Here is an 18,235-nt window from a genome sequence, read left to right as displayed (position 1 = left end):
AAGTAAACGGCTATCTCTTCGAACTTTCTCGCTTCTTCACTGCAAAGTGTCTAGCCCTCTCCCCTACGAAATCCTCCGCGACCCTGTTCACAACCTGGACGAAGGAGGTCAGGCTACCGCTGGGGATTCACGTCGATGACACACCAATTCCGACGGTGAATAACCCCAAAATACTCGGAGTAACATTCGACAGCCTGCTCTCCTTCTCTGCGCACTCAACCGCTATTGTCAATAAAGTACAGAGCCGCAACAAGGTCCTCAAGTCGCTAGCCGGCAGTACTTGGGGCAAAGACAAAGAAACGTTGCTGGCAACATACAAGGCAATAGGCCGGCCGGTTTTGAACTACGCAGCGCCAGTGTGGTCGCCTGGGACTAGTAGGACGCAGTGGACGAAGCTACAGACCGCACAAAACACCGCACTGAGGACAGCGACGGGATGCCTCTTGATGACGCCTGAACACCACCTGCACGGCGAGGCGCAAATGCTCCCGGTAAAGGAGCACAATATAATGCTCTGCAAGCAGCTGTCTGCTCGGGTGGCCACTTCTGTGGCTCCCGATCAGGAACTGCTTGCAGAGCAGCCCTCGCCTAGGCACGTCAGGAGGCATCTATATGAACTAACGGACGAAGTCCAGAGGTTCATTAAGCAACCTCTGGACCCGACAGCCTACAGACAGGCCTTGAGCGGCATTCACAGGGACTCACGTCTCGAGTTATGTAGACTCTAGACCTGTGAATGCCGTTCTAGGCACACCACCCCCGGACATTGACGAGACGGAGCTTCATCTGCCTCGAGAGACGCGCACTACACTTGCACAACTTCGCTCCGGCTACTGCAGCAGGTTAAACTCCTACGTGAGTAGGCTGAATGAGGATGTGCCGAATGAATGTCCGGCATGCGGAGAGACCCCACATGACTCGAAACATCTCTTCGCATGCCCGGCAAACCCGACATCCCTAACGACCTTGTCCTTATGGGCAAACCCCGCAGAAGCTGCACGCTTCCTAGGGTTGCCGTTAGTGGAACTTGACGACAACGACTGAGATACCAACCGATCTGGGCGGGGTTGTTGTAGCCGCTACAACAACAACAACAACAACAACACGACATTTTTACCAGTTACGGCTATTTTTTCGTTGTTTGTTTACTGTCTATTATTATTTTTTTTTTTTACAAAAAACAGCTTACTATCTAACAAAAACAATATATGTAAGTCCAAACTTCAAACTTTGTAGAAATCCGTTGTTTTTGGTACTAACCCATTCACATTTTTAGTGAAGGTTTATTTTAATTTATCCTACCAAAATCTGTGAAAAAAGCAGTTTCGAAAAAAAGTGTTGGTTAAGGCCTTTGTGCATTAAGGTGACGATATGTATTTTGTTGTTTTTACTCCGGTGCTATTAAATACCTATTCAATATGTCATAATTTTAGGACACGCCCAAGTAATCTGTTGACAACAGCTTCGCTTCTAACCTAACCATCCTCGGAGAAAGATTTGACTACTCATGATGTTTCAATTGGCATCGTAAATCTTTTAGCCTGACACATACATTGGGAATTTTAAAGAACGGAAAAAGAGTTAAATGATAAAACATTTATTCATATTTGCATATTTATATTTATTTGTAAAGTTTGAATGTAAGCAATATATTTAGACATATGCATTTGTATGCGACAAGATAAACCGCCGTTTAGAGACCTATTACTGTTATACGCTTTTCTCTTCCTATATAGATAGGACTCACAATCCGGGTATATGACAACAAGGCATCGATGTCCCTCATTTCTTTCCTACAATTTTCACAATTAATATTTATTAATTAAAATGTATGTACATTAGGGTAGTCCTTACATGTAGGAAACGAATTTTTTACATCAAATTTCTTAAACCCCAACCCCTACGTCGATGCTACTATAGTCGAAGATATCACATATAAATTTTGGCCCCGATTGGAGTCGGTTAAGGCGTGGCACAAAGGGGTCTAAGTTCAGATTACCCTATTAAGACGTCTTAACCGTCTCCAATCGGGACCGAAATTTATGTGATATCTGTGACCGTGGTATTGCCGATTGAGGGATGAGACTGAAAAAAGCGTTCATTTGATTTTTAAGGACCACCCTAATGTACATATATATATATCTGTGTTCATATGGAAAAGTAGCTTATGTCGAAGGGTTGGCTTTAGTATAATGCGGCATTCCTTTTATTCTTTAAACGACAAGGAATTTTTTGATGAGACTTAACAAGAATATTGACTTGCTAGTATCGGAACTATTTCTTGCACGTTTATTTTCTAAATGTTGTTCAACGGCTCAGCGCCATCGAATCATTCGGAATCGTATACTGCAAATGCCGATTTATATTAAAGTCAGCCTTTCGACATAAGCTACTTTTCCATACGAACACAGATATATATGTATATGAATACATATATATATATGAATACATATATATATATGAATCCATATATATATATATATATATATATGAATACATATGTACGTATATACATATATGTACATACACACATGTGTTTTTGAACTTTGTACGTACTGCCAATCCGAGCCATATTCCGTAAACATTAGGGGTATTCTCTGAGTCTTGCAAAGCCCTTGCATGGTGCACAGATTGCACGGATTGCACGGTAAAAACCGGTTTTCGTATGGGACAGCTTTGCAAACCGTGCAATCCGTGCACCGTGCAAGGGCTTTGCAAGACTCAGAGAATACCCCTATTGTGTAACCTCCTCCACCTTCAACGAGAAAATCTGGAGCTACGATGCGGTAGGTTTTCCTTGAATCAAAATCCTCGTAGGCTGGGATGTCACAATTTGCACAACGTACTTTAACATCAATTATTCTTTCACCTGGTGACTTACTGTAATCATAAGTAATTTTCAAGCCGGATACTTGCAAAAAGACATCAGAGCTAGTATAATTATTTTTTATGTCTATTGCCTGGACGCTGTATTCTAATGCTTCCAAGAGTTTATGTCCCGGCAAATTGAAGGCAGTAAGTACATTTTCGAATGGAGACATTGCTATGAGATGTGCATATGTTAGTGCTAAACCGCCAAAAGGAGAACTTTGTAAAAATCCTTAAGAAAATTACACTGAACATATATATACTTCCGGTTTTTAAGGGAACGCGCATTGCACCATTGTTTACAAGTCCAATTGAAACATTTGCCCATGGAGTATCCGAAAACGGTGTTAAACCCGCAAACTATGCACAAATACACGTATATGTATGTACATGTTAGTTGAATGAAAAAATGCAAATTCTTCGAAACTTACAGCATGTATCAAAGCGTCACAGAAATAATTTCCCAGATTGCACTCATCGTAGTCACATCTTAACATTTCCAAATCAACTTTAGATTCCCCAACAACAACGGAACCCTGTTCATCAACAACCTCCTTCCATGGAGGCAAAGCATCAATAACGTTGGAATCTGCGGTTTTGAATAAAATGATCAATAATAGACGTTTTAAAATAAAAAATCTGAACTGTCATCAAATTACAACTTAAGAAAGTTTTATTACGTCGCAGTTGAGAGGCAGTACATAGCTTGCATTTAGGCGCCTGGTGTTATCAATATCAATGGCATTTATTAATGAAAACGAAAACACTTACGCACAATTAATAATCACTTTTTAAGGATAAAATGGCAATACAAATATTTGACACTTTCTCACCGTTTAATTTTTAATTTGAGTAACCCTTGCCTCAAGGTCAAATTATGCTCAAATAATTGTACCTACACCAAACTTGTTCCGCAGAAAACACTCAATGCTTGTTGCGGTCCTCTTTTTTCAATGGTATTCCCCAAAATAACTTTGAATTTTGATCTCATTTTTATTTTAATTGAAAAGGCTTTATATCTTAGAGCTTCCACACGTTTTAAAAATGTAATTCAATTTTAATTTTAGGAATTTGGTAAGTGAATAAGGTATATGGGTGTTAGACAAAAGAGGTTGAAGAAGGTAACAGTATGGAAATATTTTGAATAGGATTGCCACATATTTGAGAGGTCGAATTGAATTATTTTATGCCCAAGTTATGTGAAATATTAAAAACGGATGTCAAACGAAAGTGTTTCAAGAAATGTTTGTTTGACAATTTTGAACATTTTTGATGTGTTTGAGGGTTGCCCCAGTTTGAAGGGTTAAATTTAAATTATTTAATAAGTTAAATAAATTACTAAACGATGGTTATCAATGGAAATGGTTTTAAAATCCTTTATTTCAGAACTGTATTTAGGAGGGTCGCCACGTGTTTAAAAAATAAATTTCCACTTAATTCATCAGTTACTTGAAATATTTATAACAATGTCAGACGAACAATATTTAAGGAAGTTGTAGTTCGAAAATAATTTTTAATTTTTTATTTTTTTGACGCCTGCTGAAAGTCGTATTTAGTTTAATTATAAATAAGTTACATGAAATTTTAAAATATGGGTATCCAACGAACGAGTGTTCAGAAGTCTTTAAATTGAACATTTAGAAATTGTTTAGGGTGCCAGAAAAGGGCTGCCATCTGTTGACAAAATTAAATTCAAATTATTTAATTAAATGGATTGTCAAAAGATGGGTATCAATTGAAATGGGTTTGAAAATAATTTATTTCTGAACTGTATTTAGCAGAGTTGCTAAGTATGTGCTTAAAAAATTAAATTCAACTATGTATAACAATGACAGACGATAAAAAGATTTTAGTTTGAAAATACTTGTAAAGAGGTTAAATGTTGGAGCTTTGACGCCATACGTGTTCACTAGTGCAATAATATTAAGCTTATAAGTTGGCTAGTCGATGCAAGTCAGTTAGCTGTAGCAGAGAAACATTTTTGTTTGTGCGATTTCGAGTACCTATTAGAAGTGTAGCGATGCGCTATTTTTTTTTTTTCCTGAAGAGAAGTTATTACTGGTAATTAAAAGATTATTTCATAATTTCTTAGATTTAATAAATTAATTTTATATAGCTCTGTAAGTTCAACGTGAAAAGTTAGGCTTGAAATTGTTTTATTTTAATATTTAAATAGGAAAAAACTTAATAGTTCCGCTGAGTTTCGACTCGAAATTCATAAAATCTTATTCTGTGAAGTGTTGGATTTAAGGTACAATATCCTCTTTTTACGCGCTTTTGCGACACCTATACAATTATTTTAATTTTTCAAAAACTCCAGATTTTTGAAACCTGACTGAGGATTTTTAATCAGTGGCCCCATAAACTACATACAAGTCCTTCAACGCCAATCTGTGCGATGTGAGAAATAAATAAAAGCTTGTTAAAAGCGACTAGAAAATAAATTCGAGTCAATACACATTTGAATTTCTGAGCGTATTGAAAGTTGGTTTATGCTTCCGTTTTAAAACAGATCGAACTGGATCATAGATTTTCTCGTCTTTCGCGAGTAATCTGTGAAACCTGTACTTGAAGCAGATATTTTTTACATCTGTTTTTATCATCATCAGTTTTTATCATAACAGTTTTGGACATGGTCGACTGCAGAAATGAGCTCAGTAAGCAGATGTTTGTCACACACTGTGTATTTCGTATAACTGATCTATATAAACAATAGTATATATTTTTTAAAGAAATCCATTTCATACGTCAGAAGACATTAAATTATCCGAAATAATTGCTCTTGCCTGGAAAGGAAATCTGCATTTAGGGGATTTTTTCGAGATACTTTAATTTATATTCGTATGTCTTCTAGTACAAGTTAAATGAAATGAAAATACTCGCATAATAGCCCCCCGTACCTTAGCTTTTTAAAATAAACATAGTTTGAATATATAAATAGAACAATTTTGAATTTTATCCATTTATATTTAAAAACCATTGCAATGATTGCAAATTATTATAAAAAAAAAATTGTATTTAGCTTTTGAGTAGGAAAAAAATACATACACATATGTATCTAAATAATATCGTAGATTCTTCAAAGTCCTGAGACCAAAATTCGCTTTTCTCTCCCAATATATATTGGACTTATGTTTCGGGTGAATGACACTAGTGCATCAATGTCCGTCATTTCTTTTCTGAAATTTTCAAAATAAATATGATTATTAGCGGCTTCATTATGAGTATGTAAGTACTATAAATATATTGTATGTGTTCCATTCTACGTACTGCCAATCCGATCCATGGTCCTTAAACACTGTGTACCCATCTCCCCCCCTCCGCAAGATAGCTTGGCGCCACGATGCGATAGATTTTTCTTGAATCGAAATCATCATAGACTGGAATTTTACAATTTGCACAAATCACTTTAATGCCAACAACTCTTTGACCAGGTGGTTTATTGTAATCATAGCTAATTTTCAAACCGGATACTTGCATGTAAACTGCTGAACTAGTTGAATTATTTTTTATATCTATCGTTTTTACACTATATTCAAACGCTTCTAAGAGCTTATGTCCCGGCAGATTGAAGGCAGTAAGTACATTTTCGAAAGGAGACATTGTAATTAGATGTCCATATGTTAGAGCTGCAAAGGCAATAGGAAAATTTCGTAAAAACCTTTAGATACACGGTGATCGAATACTTACTTCCTTTACTCAGAGGAACGCGTAAGGCACCGGTGTTTATCAGTCCAATAGAAACATTTGTCCATGGCATATCCGAAAAAGGAGTTAAAGCAGCAAACTATTCCCAAATACAGCTTGGTTGAATAAAAAAAAATATTTTAACAACTTACAGCATGTATCATTGCGTCACAGAAATAGTTTCCCAGATTACACTCCGAATCGCTACATGATGACATTTCCAGATCAACTTTCGTTTCCCCAACAATAACCGAACCCTTTTTGTCGATAATCTCTTTCCATGGACGCATAGCATCAACCACATCGGCGTCTGTGATTTTTTAAAACACGTTTTTATAATTTTATATTTTATAAAAATAAATACATATAAGCGTATGTCTATGTTAATTACCCGTTAGTTTGTTAGTCCAATAAGAAGCAAACCATTACACTTATAGTTTTAGTAAAATAGTGCACATGCATCCGTTATTTTATTTTATTTTTTTAATAAATATGAATATAATACCAAACGTAATTTTTAACTAATATTTGAATAATAACACGGTGTAACGAATTTTTTTTAGTAACCGGATAATCCAGATATTCTAATATCTGAATAAAAAGTCCGAATACCCGGATATCCGAATAGTGTATGATATCCGGATAATATGAATCTAAAAATTACAATAAAATAGAAACTGTTTGTGTATTAATGAAGTGTTCTATTATTTATTTTACAACTCGAGGTTCAGTACATTACATTAGCCGCCTTCTATTCGCCAATTCTCTGCTTGCTTGAGTTGCTAGCTTAACAAGAAAATGTGTATGTGAAAGCAACAACTAACACCCCTATTCTGCAACTCTTTCGTATTCGGATTTTGCTACGAAACGTAGAAATAGTATGCTGCATCCCGAATCGTATTTTTGAACTTTCGAAATTCGTAACAATGGCATGCTTAAAAACGAACGAGTAAGCTTTTTTGCGTAATTTTGTACGAAAACAATTCTGTGTCGGAGGCGAAATACGCGATGTGTGTTTGCAAGAAATATTGTTGGTGTTCATTTAAACAGATAAATTTGCCTTTCGCATATACGGAGTTATATTTTTATCCACTACTTTATATAAACGAGCAAAAAAGAATCTTTGTTGCCCCTTATTGAGAAACTTGGGCCCGGTTTAGTTATTTGTACAATGATTTTCGGTTGTTGTGTCCAAACGCATAACCCGAATCCAAAAACTTTAACATACACGTGTAATTAAAGGATTCACATTTTATTTAAGATATGTAAATGTTTCACATTTCCTATTTATTATTATTAAAAAACTCGGTTTGCACTATGCACTTTTTTGCAAATTTCGACGTGGGTTCTGCGCAAAAATACTGTGGACGGCGTAGCCGAAGTGATATGCACAAGAAATGTTGTATACCTTTGATATGCGGAAGCCCTTCTTCCCCGCAACACAGAAAGGAGAATTCTACTTAGTAAGGGTTAAAATCCCCAAGCGCGGTCAAAGGCAGAAACAATCGCAACAGGTGGTGGACTTAACAAAGTGCATGTTTTCAATGGCCTGGAAGAAGCTGTTATTGCATTAACTGGATTGAGAACCAGAGCTTCAGGCATAGGAGGAGTTCTGGCTTGTGGTTCCACAATTCAACCAGAAGCGACATCGAAGCGCCCATGGTTACTATGCCCGACAGCTCCGCATACCTTTGTGAATCCACTGCCATAGCGCTCTCTTACTCTGCTGCTATAATTGCAAATGCATCAGAATCCATGATTTTCCTCAAATATGTAAAATTAACCAATTATACAATAAACAAGCACATGATGAGTGTTTTTTAATTCCTTTCCACTTTGTTTTCCTTCATTCAGCTATCTTCGAAAAACAACTGATAGCTGGCAATGCTGCACATGTTTCCGCAAGGGTTGCAGCATGTGGATTTTTCGTATTTCGTAGCGTAGCTACGAATTATGAATTACGAAAGGGGGTGGGTTAGCTGGCGGCGATGAACATTGGCGAGTTTGGCTGTACCTCATTGGTTTCGTTCGTTTCGCCAATCACTAAGTGTTGAAGGGGGCTATTCAACGTCACACTAAATAAGAGCCTCGTACTATAGTTATACCCACATCAAATACTACAGTGATGCCATCTACGGGCAGAATAAGTAAAGAACCCAGCCAACATTCTTTATCGCGAAAGTCATTAAATTGATACGCAATATTCCATAGGAATGAAAGTTGCTTGTGTTAAAGAAGTGCTAAAAAAGATTTTTCGTAAATTTTAATATTTTATAAAACATAGTTAGGTTCGGGGTACCCATGATACAAAAAAAGAAGGTAGTTTCATTGTCATTTTTCGGGCGCCATATTAACTACCTGACAATTAAGCAGATTGTGACTTTTCGTTCTGCCATACCTAGTCCTCAATAATCATTTATTTATTGTAAAAAAATATATATATTTACAAAATTAAAAGGAAATTTGTCTTCGATATGCGCAATAAGGAACACTGAAATTCATGATATGATAAATATTATAGTTCTGGACGAGAGGAGGTACTCCCGATTGAACTGGCACTCAGAGTCTGGAAGTAAGTAGTGCGTTAAGTGCAGCTTGGCCGTCACGTAAACTCCTTCCGCTCCGTTATTTTCCACCACGTAGTCCATATCCTTGAGGATTGCAAATGCCTCAGCCTGGAAGACCGAAGCATACTTGCCAAGAGAAAAAACATGCAAATAGATTTTAACAATTTAGAATTTTTGTGAGAAGAAATGTAAAATATTTGACATTTTCGAGAACAAATAATTTGAAAAAAATTAAATCAGCTGCTATACTGATATTACCTGTTCAATGTGCCTTGGTTTAATTGTATTTTTGGAATAAACAAAGTTCTTTTTCCTTCTGTCAGTAAACTGTTTTTTTTTTACAAATAGTATAAATAAGCAATGGGAAATAAGGCAAAATTTGTTTTATTTCCAATCTTTGTTGGAAATAAAGCAAAACTCAGATTTTGGTATTATTTCCCATTTAAAAGTGAAAAAGCAAATTTTGCGTTATTGCCGTTTGTGTTATTTCACCCCCCCTCCAGCATCCGTTTCTTTTTAGTCTGCAGGTGGTCTTTAAGGCTTCCCCACCTATGAAGACACAAAGTGACGGTGAGTGCAGCAGTGCATCAAGAGCAACGCCACGTGTTGCAGAGAAATCTTTCGTACCGCACACGGCAGTAGTTCTTTGAAGTTTTGCAAGCAGACTTCCCACTGACGCATAGCTAATTATGGGTCTGATCATAGACGTATAAATCCAGAGGATTCCCTATGGTGGCACACTCCACGTTTTACCAAAGACCAGTTTACATTGCCAAAATGCTGCCCATTCTTTAGAGGTTTTGTGTTCCTCGTTAGATTTCCACGATAGTTTTGTATCCAGAGTTACTTATAGATACTTCACTTCCGGAGAATTCTAAATTGTGACTCCTTTCATTGTGAAGGCAATGAGACCATTCAACCTTCCCCGAATCCTGGTTTCGGACTATGCTTTAATGACGAAATATCTAACAATACATCTTCTTCGGACTATTTAACAAGAAAAAAAGAGTTTTGTTATGTAAATTTATTTATTTTGTTTAAAATAAAATGAAAAACAGCTTTTTAACAAATAAATGTTTCAAAACTAGATTTTGTTTTATTTCTTCATCTCTGCACATCGATAAAGGGTGAACACATCAAAACTGCGACACTTTGGGAAGCTTATAACTTACCCAAAAAGATTTCAATATTTTGAAATTCAAATACCATAAGTTGACTATGACCTTAGTTGGACGTAGAAGAAATTTCATTTGAATTTGATTCCTAGTTGAGCTAAAAATGGCAACCGAGTTAGAACCGAGACAAACCATTTTGCACGAGTTTATAAATGATCCGTCCTTAAGTACACGTAAAATTGCTAAAAACTTAAGATTGCACTATTCGACAGTTTGCAGGGTTTTAATCGGTACAAATAAGGCCTGGCAGTTACGAGAAAACCAGGGAGCGGGGGTTAGCATGGTCAAAGTGATAAAAACAGTGCTCGCAAGGTCCTCAGTGCGTTTTCGCGAGATCCGAAGGTTTTGTCGCGTTATGTTGCAAAATCCGTACGGAGATCGCAGTTTTTCGTACAAAAGGCAAAGCGGAAAGCTTCATTGAGACTGAGGCGCAAAGTAGAATGTTACAACGAAATCCCGCAGTCGGAAGTTGTATGAACTCCAAATTAAAAAATACAACTGCATTGTTATGGACTACGAAACGTACTGCTTTAAATATCCAAAATATATTGCAGGTCAAGATTTGTATACTGTTGCAAGTCGTAAGCTGAAAATGAAGTCCAAATTTCCAAAAAACAACATGGTTTGGCAAGCTATTTGTTCCTGTGGCCGTAAGAGCAGCCCTTTTTCCCCATCCGGGACAATGAATGATCAAGTTTATCGGGATGCGTGCCTCAAAAAGCGTCTTCTGTCAGTTATCAACATATAAGGTAGTAGGCCACTGTTCTAGGCGGACATCGCAAGCTGCCACTATGCCAACGACACATTGCCGTGGTATAATTCAAATAACATCAATTTTGTACCTCACGACTGAAATCCACCCAATAGCCCAGAGCTACGTCTTATTGGGGAATATTGGTCAATTGTCAAAAGAATCTTGAAGAAAAAAAGGGGAAACAGTAAAAAATATTGAAGAGTGCAAAACAAAGTAGTTGTGCGCATCGCGTAAAGTCGATGATGCAGTCGTGCAAAACATGATAGCGCGTGTGCGATGAAAATACCGATCACTTGCATATGGAGCAAATAATAACTAATATTTTAACATTTTAATAACATATAAACTTCCAAGTTATATAATACAAAAAAATAATTTCAAAGCCTTCTAGTTTGTTTCTGGTAGTAATCTCTAAGTGTCGCAGTTTTGGTGTGTTCACCCTTTATTATTCAAAGGATTTTTTAAACGCTTGGGAAAAAGGTTCAAATTTGACACAGTGATTTATCGAAGATTTCGTACTATTTATATACGATATGAACGTTCTTACGTCACCACTGCCACTTCATCAAAATTTTGTGTATACAAGTAAAAAGGCCCAAGATAAAATAAAATTGATTTATCGAAGATTTCGTACTATTTATATACGATATGAACGTTCTTACAGTCCGATTTAAAAAAATTTCAGCCGTTAGGTATGTTTTACCAAGGCAAACAACTACTGGTGGAGCGGTTACCGAGATATACACATGTAACCATAAGTGGGCGTGGCTAAGCTCATTTTGCAAACATTTATAATATTCTTATTTTTTCCTGAAAGATCATTGTAAAAATCAATTTTGACTGAATAAGTAGTAGATCAGTAGTTACTAAAACGCCTCAGATTTCGTATTTCTGAAAACTAAATTTATAAGATATCTACACTTTTATCCAAGTTATCGTGTGCACAAACGGACGGACGGACAGACAGTCACGGCTTAATCAATTTCTTTTTTCGTTCTGAGCATTTATGCATACATTTGCTTTTTTTTGCTGTTACAAACAACCGTTATGTGAACAAAGTTATAATACCCTTGTGCACACCGTCCGACACAAACAAAATATTTCAAAACACGAAGAAGATAATATACTGATGAAACTATGGGCCAAATATAGTAAAACTGCGTTTTAGTTTTACTCTCTGACGTCAGGCACGGTTGCCACTTCATCAACATTTTGTGTATACAAGTAAAAAGGCCCAAGATAAAATAAAATTTACCATTTTTGCCGTCCACAGGTGTTGATTCTTTTTTTAATATTCGTAATGTTTTTCGAACAATTTTTTTTGGTTATTTTTCTATAAAAATAGCGTCCATGCTTTAACCGAAACCATATAAACAGTTTCAAACTTTATACAAAATTTAGGAAAATTCGATAAATTTTCATCAAAATTGCAATTTTTAATCTGAATCATTAGAACATTTTTCAGTATGCAGTTTTATAGCCCATACAATTTTAGTCTAATAAAGGCAAGTTTCAACGGCTTAAAAAATCCGTTGATTTTTTGAGAATTTTTTTATAGTGACGGATTTTTGTACTTTTTTCCATACAAGCATAAATTCCTTATGAAATAAAATGCGTTAGACCGCAAGCAACAAAATTTCAAAAAATCAACGCCAGTTTTTGTAAATTGCTCTTGCTATATAAACAAAAAGAACACTGCAAAAGCAGCCTCCAAACAAAAATTCTCAAAAATCAACGCAATTTTTAAGGCGGTTGAAAGTTGCACTTCATTAGACTAAAAAATAAAAAATAAGACAACGGTCGTACCGTGTGGACGTGTTTTTATATCGCTCCACTTTTTCTTATATTATCTGCTAATATTACAAGTTAGTATTCTTTCATGTGCATCAGTATGGTGCTAAGTTTTATTTTGAGACATTGACTCATAATTTTGTGATTTAATTGCAATAAATTAATTGCTAAATCGAAATTAAATATGCCGTGCTTGTGCGGGCAAAATGTTGATAGGAATCGATCGAAGGTGCTGTGTGCTCATTGCAAAGAGTATTTTCACATAAAATGTGTTGGTGTCATGTCTTCTCGCAGCTGAAAAGCCTTTCTTTTGTAAAACATGCATGGATCATCGCCGTAACTCTCGCTCGTTTTCACCCTCTAATGTTTTGGTTGCGAAAGCTAATATAAACTCTCCCTCATCCGAGTCACAAAAAAACAAAACAATGGTAACAGCAAATGAAAGTGTTAATAAGCAGCAAGCTACTTTGCCTGATAATGCTAATGTAAACTCTCTTTCGTCCGAGTAGCAAAAAAACAAAACAATCGTAACAGAAAACGATAGTGGTAATAAGCAGCTAGTTACCTTGCCTGATAATGCTAATGTAAACTCTTCATCATCCGAGTCGCAAATAAACAAAAGAATCGTAATAGCAAACGAAAGTTTTAAGTGGTAGCAGCAAGCTACCTTGCTTACTGTCGTCAGAGAAATTGCTGCTCTTCGAAATGAGAATGCGCGGGTGGTATCGTTGGTGAATTCTCTGTATGAAAATAGGAAACAACTATTGCAAAAGTTCGATGCCCTGCGGGCAGAAACAATTTCAATGCAAACAAAACTCGCTAATAATGATGCGAATATATTGTCACTAACAACAGACTTAAAACATCTATGTGGCCTAATGACAAGTGCTTTAAACAACAAAGGAGTCGTTAGCACAGCTTGCAATGCCTGTTCAATACCTGCTTCGATGATAAGCAAATCCTCCAGCAGCAGACACGCCCCAGTCTATTGGTGGAACGATCGCATAGCAGACCTACGGCGACAATGCAACTCGGCGAGGAGAAGCTACCATACACTCCTTGTATAAGCGTTAACGGAAGGAGCTCAAACAAGCCATAAAGAACAGCAAGAAAAAGTGCTTCCAGAACCTATGCAGTAGCGTGGACCAAGACCCGTGGGGATTCGCGTACAAGGTGGTTACAAAGAAGCTGGAAACTTCAATTCGGCCACAGATAACATGCCCGGAAAAGGTAGAGCAAATCGTTAACGAGCTATTCCCCTCGAAGCCAACTTTTGCGAGAGAAAACGTCCATAGCAACAAGTGTGATTTTCCTGAAGTTACAGTAGAGGGAGTTATCGACGCCGCAAATTGCTTTATGGACCAAAAATGTCCAGGCCCCGATTCCATTCCTAACAGAGTGCTTAAAATTATCTCAAAGGCGAGTCCATAAGTATTTGTTCGCACGTTTAATGAGAGCTTCGCGGAAGGCGTGTTCCCTGATATATGGAAGCAGCAGCGCTTAGTCCTCCTACCCAAGGCTGGAAAACCACCGTGAAGTCCTCCAGCATATCGCCCTATATGTATGCTGGACACGACGGGAAAATTGCTAGAGCGTATAATAAATAACAGACTAGTAGCAACTATCGAGGCAGGTGGAGGACTATCAAATATGCAGTTCGGTTTCAGAAAGGGTAGATCAACTGTAGGAGCGGCCATGTTAGTTAAACAGCTGGCGGAAGAGGCGATCAGCCTTGCTTGCAGGTCACTCTAGACGTGAATAACGCTTTTAATACTGCAAGCTGGCAGAAAATACTCCACGCCCTCCAGAAGTTTAAAGTCCCGACATATCTCCGGATGATTATAAGCAAATATCTCTCCGACCGGGTTTTGATTTATGGAACAGACGACGGAGTCAAAAAATATAATATCTCCGGGGGCGTGCCACAAGGATCCGTCCTCGGGCCAACGCTCTGGAATGCAATGTACGACGGCGTTCTGCGTTTGAAACTGCCAAAGGGTGCAAAAATAATTGGGTTCGCTGACGATATAGCAGTGGTAGTAGTAGCCAAACATTTGCGGGATTTAACCACGGCTGCAAACTCTGCAATCCTCCGGGTAAACGATTGGCTGACGGAAGCAGGTCTGGAGCTGGCACACCAGAAGACGGAGGCAGTTTTGCTCAGCAGTAGAAAGCTACGAGAAGTGGCCAAAATTAGGGTCTGCGGCACCGAAATAACCTCGACGGAGAGTCTAAAATACTTAGGCATCGTTTTCGATACTAGGCTCACATTTAAAGCTCATATCGAATCTGCAGTCGAAAAGGCGGAAAAAGTAGCAGCAAGGCTGTCAGGACTAATGCTAAACGTCAGGGGGCCTAAGCAAGAACGCAGACTTTTATATGTAAGTGTAGTTAGAAGCATTCTGCTGTATGGAGCACCACTTTGGTCAACAGCACTGAAGACGAAATCTTACACTCGGGAAGCTAGATCACTGTACCGACTTTGTGCCTTAAGAGTATGTTGCGCTTTCCGAACAACGTCAGAAGAAGCAGCGTTAGTAGTAGCAGGTATCTGTCCTATTGACATAGTGGCAAAAGAAATAGGTGCAATATCTGAAAAGCAGGAGAAAGAAAGGGTGAGACGAAATTGTTTGCAGCAGTGGCAAGACCGCTGGGACCACTCAACTAACGGACGCTGGGCATATAGACTTATTCCGAGTATAAGCAAATGGCTTGACAGAAGACATGGAGAGGTTGACTTCTACCTGACTCAAATACTAACCGGACACGGCTGCTTTAAAGCATACTTGCACAGATTTACGCACGAAGACGACCCGTACTGCACTTTCTGTACAGGGCAGGTAATCGAAGACGCTGAACATAGTTTTTTCGTCTGTCCGCAGTTCGCAACCCAAAGGGACGACTTGAGCATAAATGTGGGGAGGCCACTTAAGGTTGACAACCTGGTGGATATCATGCTCGAGTCAACAGAAAATTGGTCCGTTGTTTGTCATATGGCAAGCACTATCCTAAGAAAATTGCGTCAAGCGGAACAACTCCGCAGATCTTCATAGAAAGGCAATAGGCCGCTCCCCCTCCGCGAAGTAATACCTTGCGGTTGTTCCACGGAGAAGGGGTGGGTTTTTAGTGCGGTGAGCCGAAAGGCAGGTCCCACACTTATCGGCTTTCAATGCTTTGTGCCACCTCTACAACAAAAAAAAAAAACAAAAAAAAACCTGCTGCTGTTTCCTCCGTCTCCTCTACTTCTCCGTCTTTATCGGCCAGGATCACTGATACTGTGAGTGTGAGGGCGGGTTCGAATGCTGTGGCTGCTATCAATACGAGCACTATACCTGCTGATGAGAGTCGCTCTTCGCGCTCTGGTTGTTCTCCCGTACCCGTTGCTGCAAGTGCTAGTCCCCTTTCAGACACGTCAAGTCTTGCTTTCAAGTCTGCTCGTTCGTTGGTGAATGAGGTGAGAAGAGAGGGGAAGAGTACAGATACCTCCGTACCGTCAATTCGTTTCAAGTTTTCTTGTCTCTTTTGATCTTTTCGTTGCTTCCCATTTAAAGGCCAGGGACTTGAATTCAATTAAAGTTGACGCGTGTGGAAGCAAAGAGAAAACACAAAAAAAAAATGCGAAAAAAATTGCTTTCAAGACTTGACGTGTCTGAAAGAGGACCTAGTGTTGCTGTTTCTGAGTCTCGGCCGACTGCTGCTGCTTCATCTTCGTCATAACCAGCATCTTCGCAAACAACTTCAATTGCTTATGATGCTGTCTTTGCCGGCTGCTAATACTATGGTAACAGATGTACTAACGACATTGAGTTCTGCTGGTCAGCGTTCAACGTCTCTGCAAGCTTGGTCGTCTTATGCTAGTGCTGCTGCTCATATACGAGCTTCGTCCCCTATGCCGCTTGTCCATAATGCTAATGCTTCTACGCCGAATGTAGATAAAATCCCCATGTGGAAAACTGTTCCCAAGGATAACAGACGTAAGTTGAAACAACCTTTAGTTATTGGGTCAAGCAACAATAATGAACTAAGTGTTGTATCAAAAACGAAAATGAGATGGTTACACATTCCCCCCTTTTAGTCCTCAGTTACCGCTGGTCATCTCAAAAAATATATTGCTAAGCATACTTATAAAAAAGGGTGTTGATCCTACAACTCTAAAGAGTGTTAACTTCAAGGTGGGCGTGGATGCAAATTCTTATTCGAAGCTATTACTGCCCGAGCTGTGGCCTAATAACGTGATTGTTCGTCTTTTTAATTTCCTTCCAAAAAACGATTCGCTGCCAGTGGAATCCAACAGCGATCGATCGGGACAGGTGGGGGAAGTAACAGATTAAAGATATATTTTCAAAACATGTCTGGTATCAGAACCAAATCTCAACTTGTGCGATTATTTAGTTCACATCGAGAATATGACATTATTGCCATTATTGAGACGTGGTTGAACGACAACTTTTTCAGCGAGGAGTACTTTGATATTAACATTAACAACGTCTTTCGCAAGGATAGAAATACTAATTTAACTGGATCCGCTAGAGGCGGGGGGCTCTCATCGCCGTCCAATGCAAGCATCACGCTTCTCTTGTGGCACTTGAAAACAAGGATGCGTTGCTCGACCAACTTTGTGTGCAAATCCGTGGGAGTTCTTATTCTGTTTTTGTTTGTGCTTGTTATATTCCGCCTAGCAGTGGCCACACTATCTACACAGTTTATGTGGACAACGTGCTAGGCTTGGCTTTGAACAAAGTAGGTGAAGATCATCTTTGCGTCCTAGGTGACTGTAACCTATGTAATGTGAGCTGATCAAAAATCATTTCCAACTCAGCTCTTATAGCATGCGATGTCAATAGTCCAAGTGAAATATACTTAGTGGATAGCTTTTTAAGTATCGATATTACGCAAATTAACTCTTTTCAGAATAAACTTGGGCGCACTTTGGATCTGATATTTTTAAGTAAAAGTGTAAATTTTTCTTTGAATGAATATAATTTATCTATTGTAAAATCGGATATGCATCATGTACCTCTACATAGTTCTCGATCTTGAGTTTTATGAATATCCTAAAACTATTAATGTTCATTCAAATTTTTCTTTTAATTTTAAGCGATGCGATTTGTGGAAATTGAATAGTCTCTTGTTGAGCATTAACTGGGACAGCTTGCTCCATCATTTTGACATTTCTGAGTGTTTCGAGGTCGTAAACGTTTGTAAAAGTGTAATTCCTCTGGAAACGAAGAAGCAGTATAAGTATCTTGGCACTGCGGCCTTGATTAAACTTCGAAATAAGAAAAACAAATTTCTACGTAAATACAAATAAAGTCGAAATTCAGCATTTTTCGATTTACATATCGTTGGCTGAGTGGAAGATCGACCTATCTCGGCAGCCAGTTCGAAAACAT

At 38.1% G+C, this 18,235-nt stretch overlaps 2 protein-coding genes across 3 annotated transcripts in view; both read right to left on the bottom strand.

The window, feature by feature from the left end:
* LOC118734063 (apyrase-like) overlaps nucleotides 1-6,046 on the bottom strand; it is a 37,540-nt gene extending 31,494 nt beyond the window's left edge. The window contains exons 1-6 of one of the 2 annotated variants that reach the window (XM_036463758.1): nucleotides 5,917-6,046; nucleotides 3,300-3,457; nucleotides 3,132-3,228; nucleotides 2,740-3,067; nucleotides 2,557-2,586; nucleotides 1,582-1,793 (exon numbers count right to left, since the gene is read on the bottom strand). In XM_036463758.1, coding sequence (XP_036319651.1) covers nucleotides 1,694-1,793; nucleotides 2,557-2,586; nucleotides 2,740-3,067; nucleotides 3,132-3,228; nucleotides 3,300-3,457; nucleotides 5,917-5,920 — 717 coding nt within the window. In that variant the 5' untranslated portion in view covers nucleotides 5,921-6,046 and the 3' untranslated portion in view covers nucleotides 1,582-1,693. Of the gene's footprint in view, nucleotides 1-1,581; nucleotides 1,794-2,556; nucleotides 2,587-2,739; nucleotides 3,068-3,131; nucleotides 3,229-3,299; nucleotides 3,458-5,916 lie in introns of those variants that run through there. The other variant, XM_036463757.1, reaches the window with a different exon arrangement.
* Nucleotides 6,047-6,138: 92 nt separating this feature from the next.
* Nucleotides 6,139-18,235, bottom strand: part of LOC118734062 (apyrase-like) — a gene marked incomplete in the record, with an annotated part of 80,173 nt that continues 68,076 nt past the window's right edge. Inside the window, 3 exon segments of the mRNA XM_036463756.1 lie at nucleotides 6,139-6,497; nucleotides 6,559-6,655; nucleotides 6,708-6,865. Coding sequence (XP_036319649.1) covers nucleotides 6,160-6,497; nucleotides 6,559-6,655; nucleotides 6,708-6,865 — 593 coding nt within the window.

The sequence above is a fragment of the Rhagoletis pomonella genome, unplaced genomic scaffold (assembly GCF_013731165.1).
Source record: "Rhagoletis pomonella isolate Grant_MI unplaced genomic scaffold, Rhpom_1.0 Rhpom_scaffold_00002, whole genome shotgun sequence".
Classification (NCBI taxonomy): Eukaryota; Metazoa; Arthropoda; class Insecta; order Diptera; family Tephritidae; genus Rhagoletis; species Rhagoletis pomonella.
The sequence above is the reverse complement of the archived record's forward strand: the minus strand, read 5'-3'. Positions and strand labels throughout refer to the sequence as shown.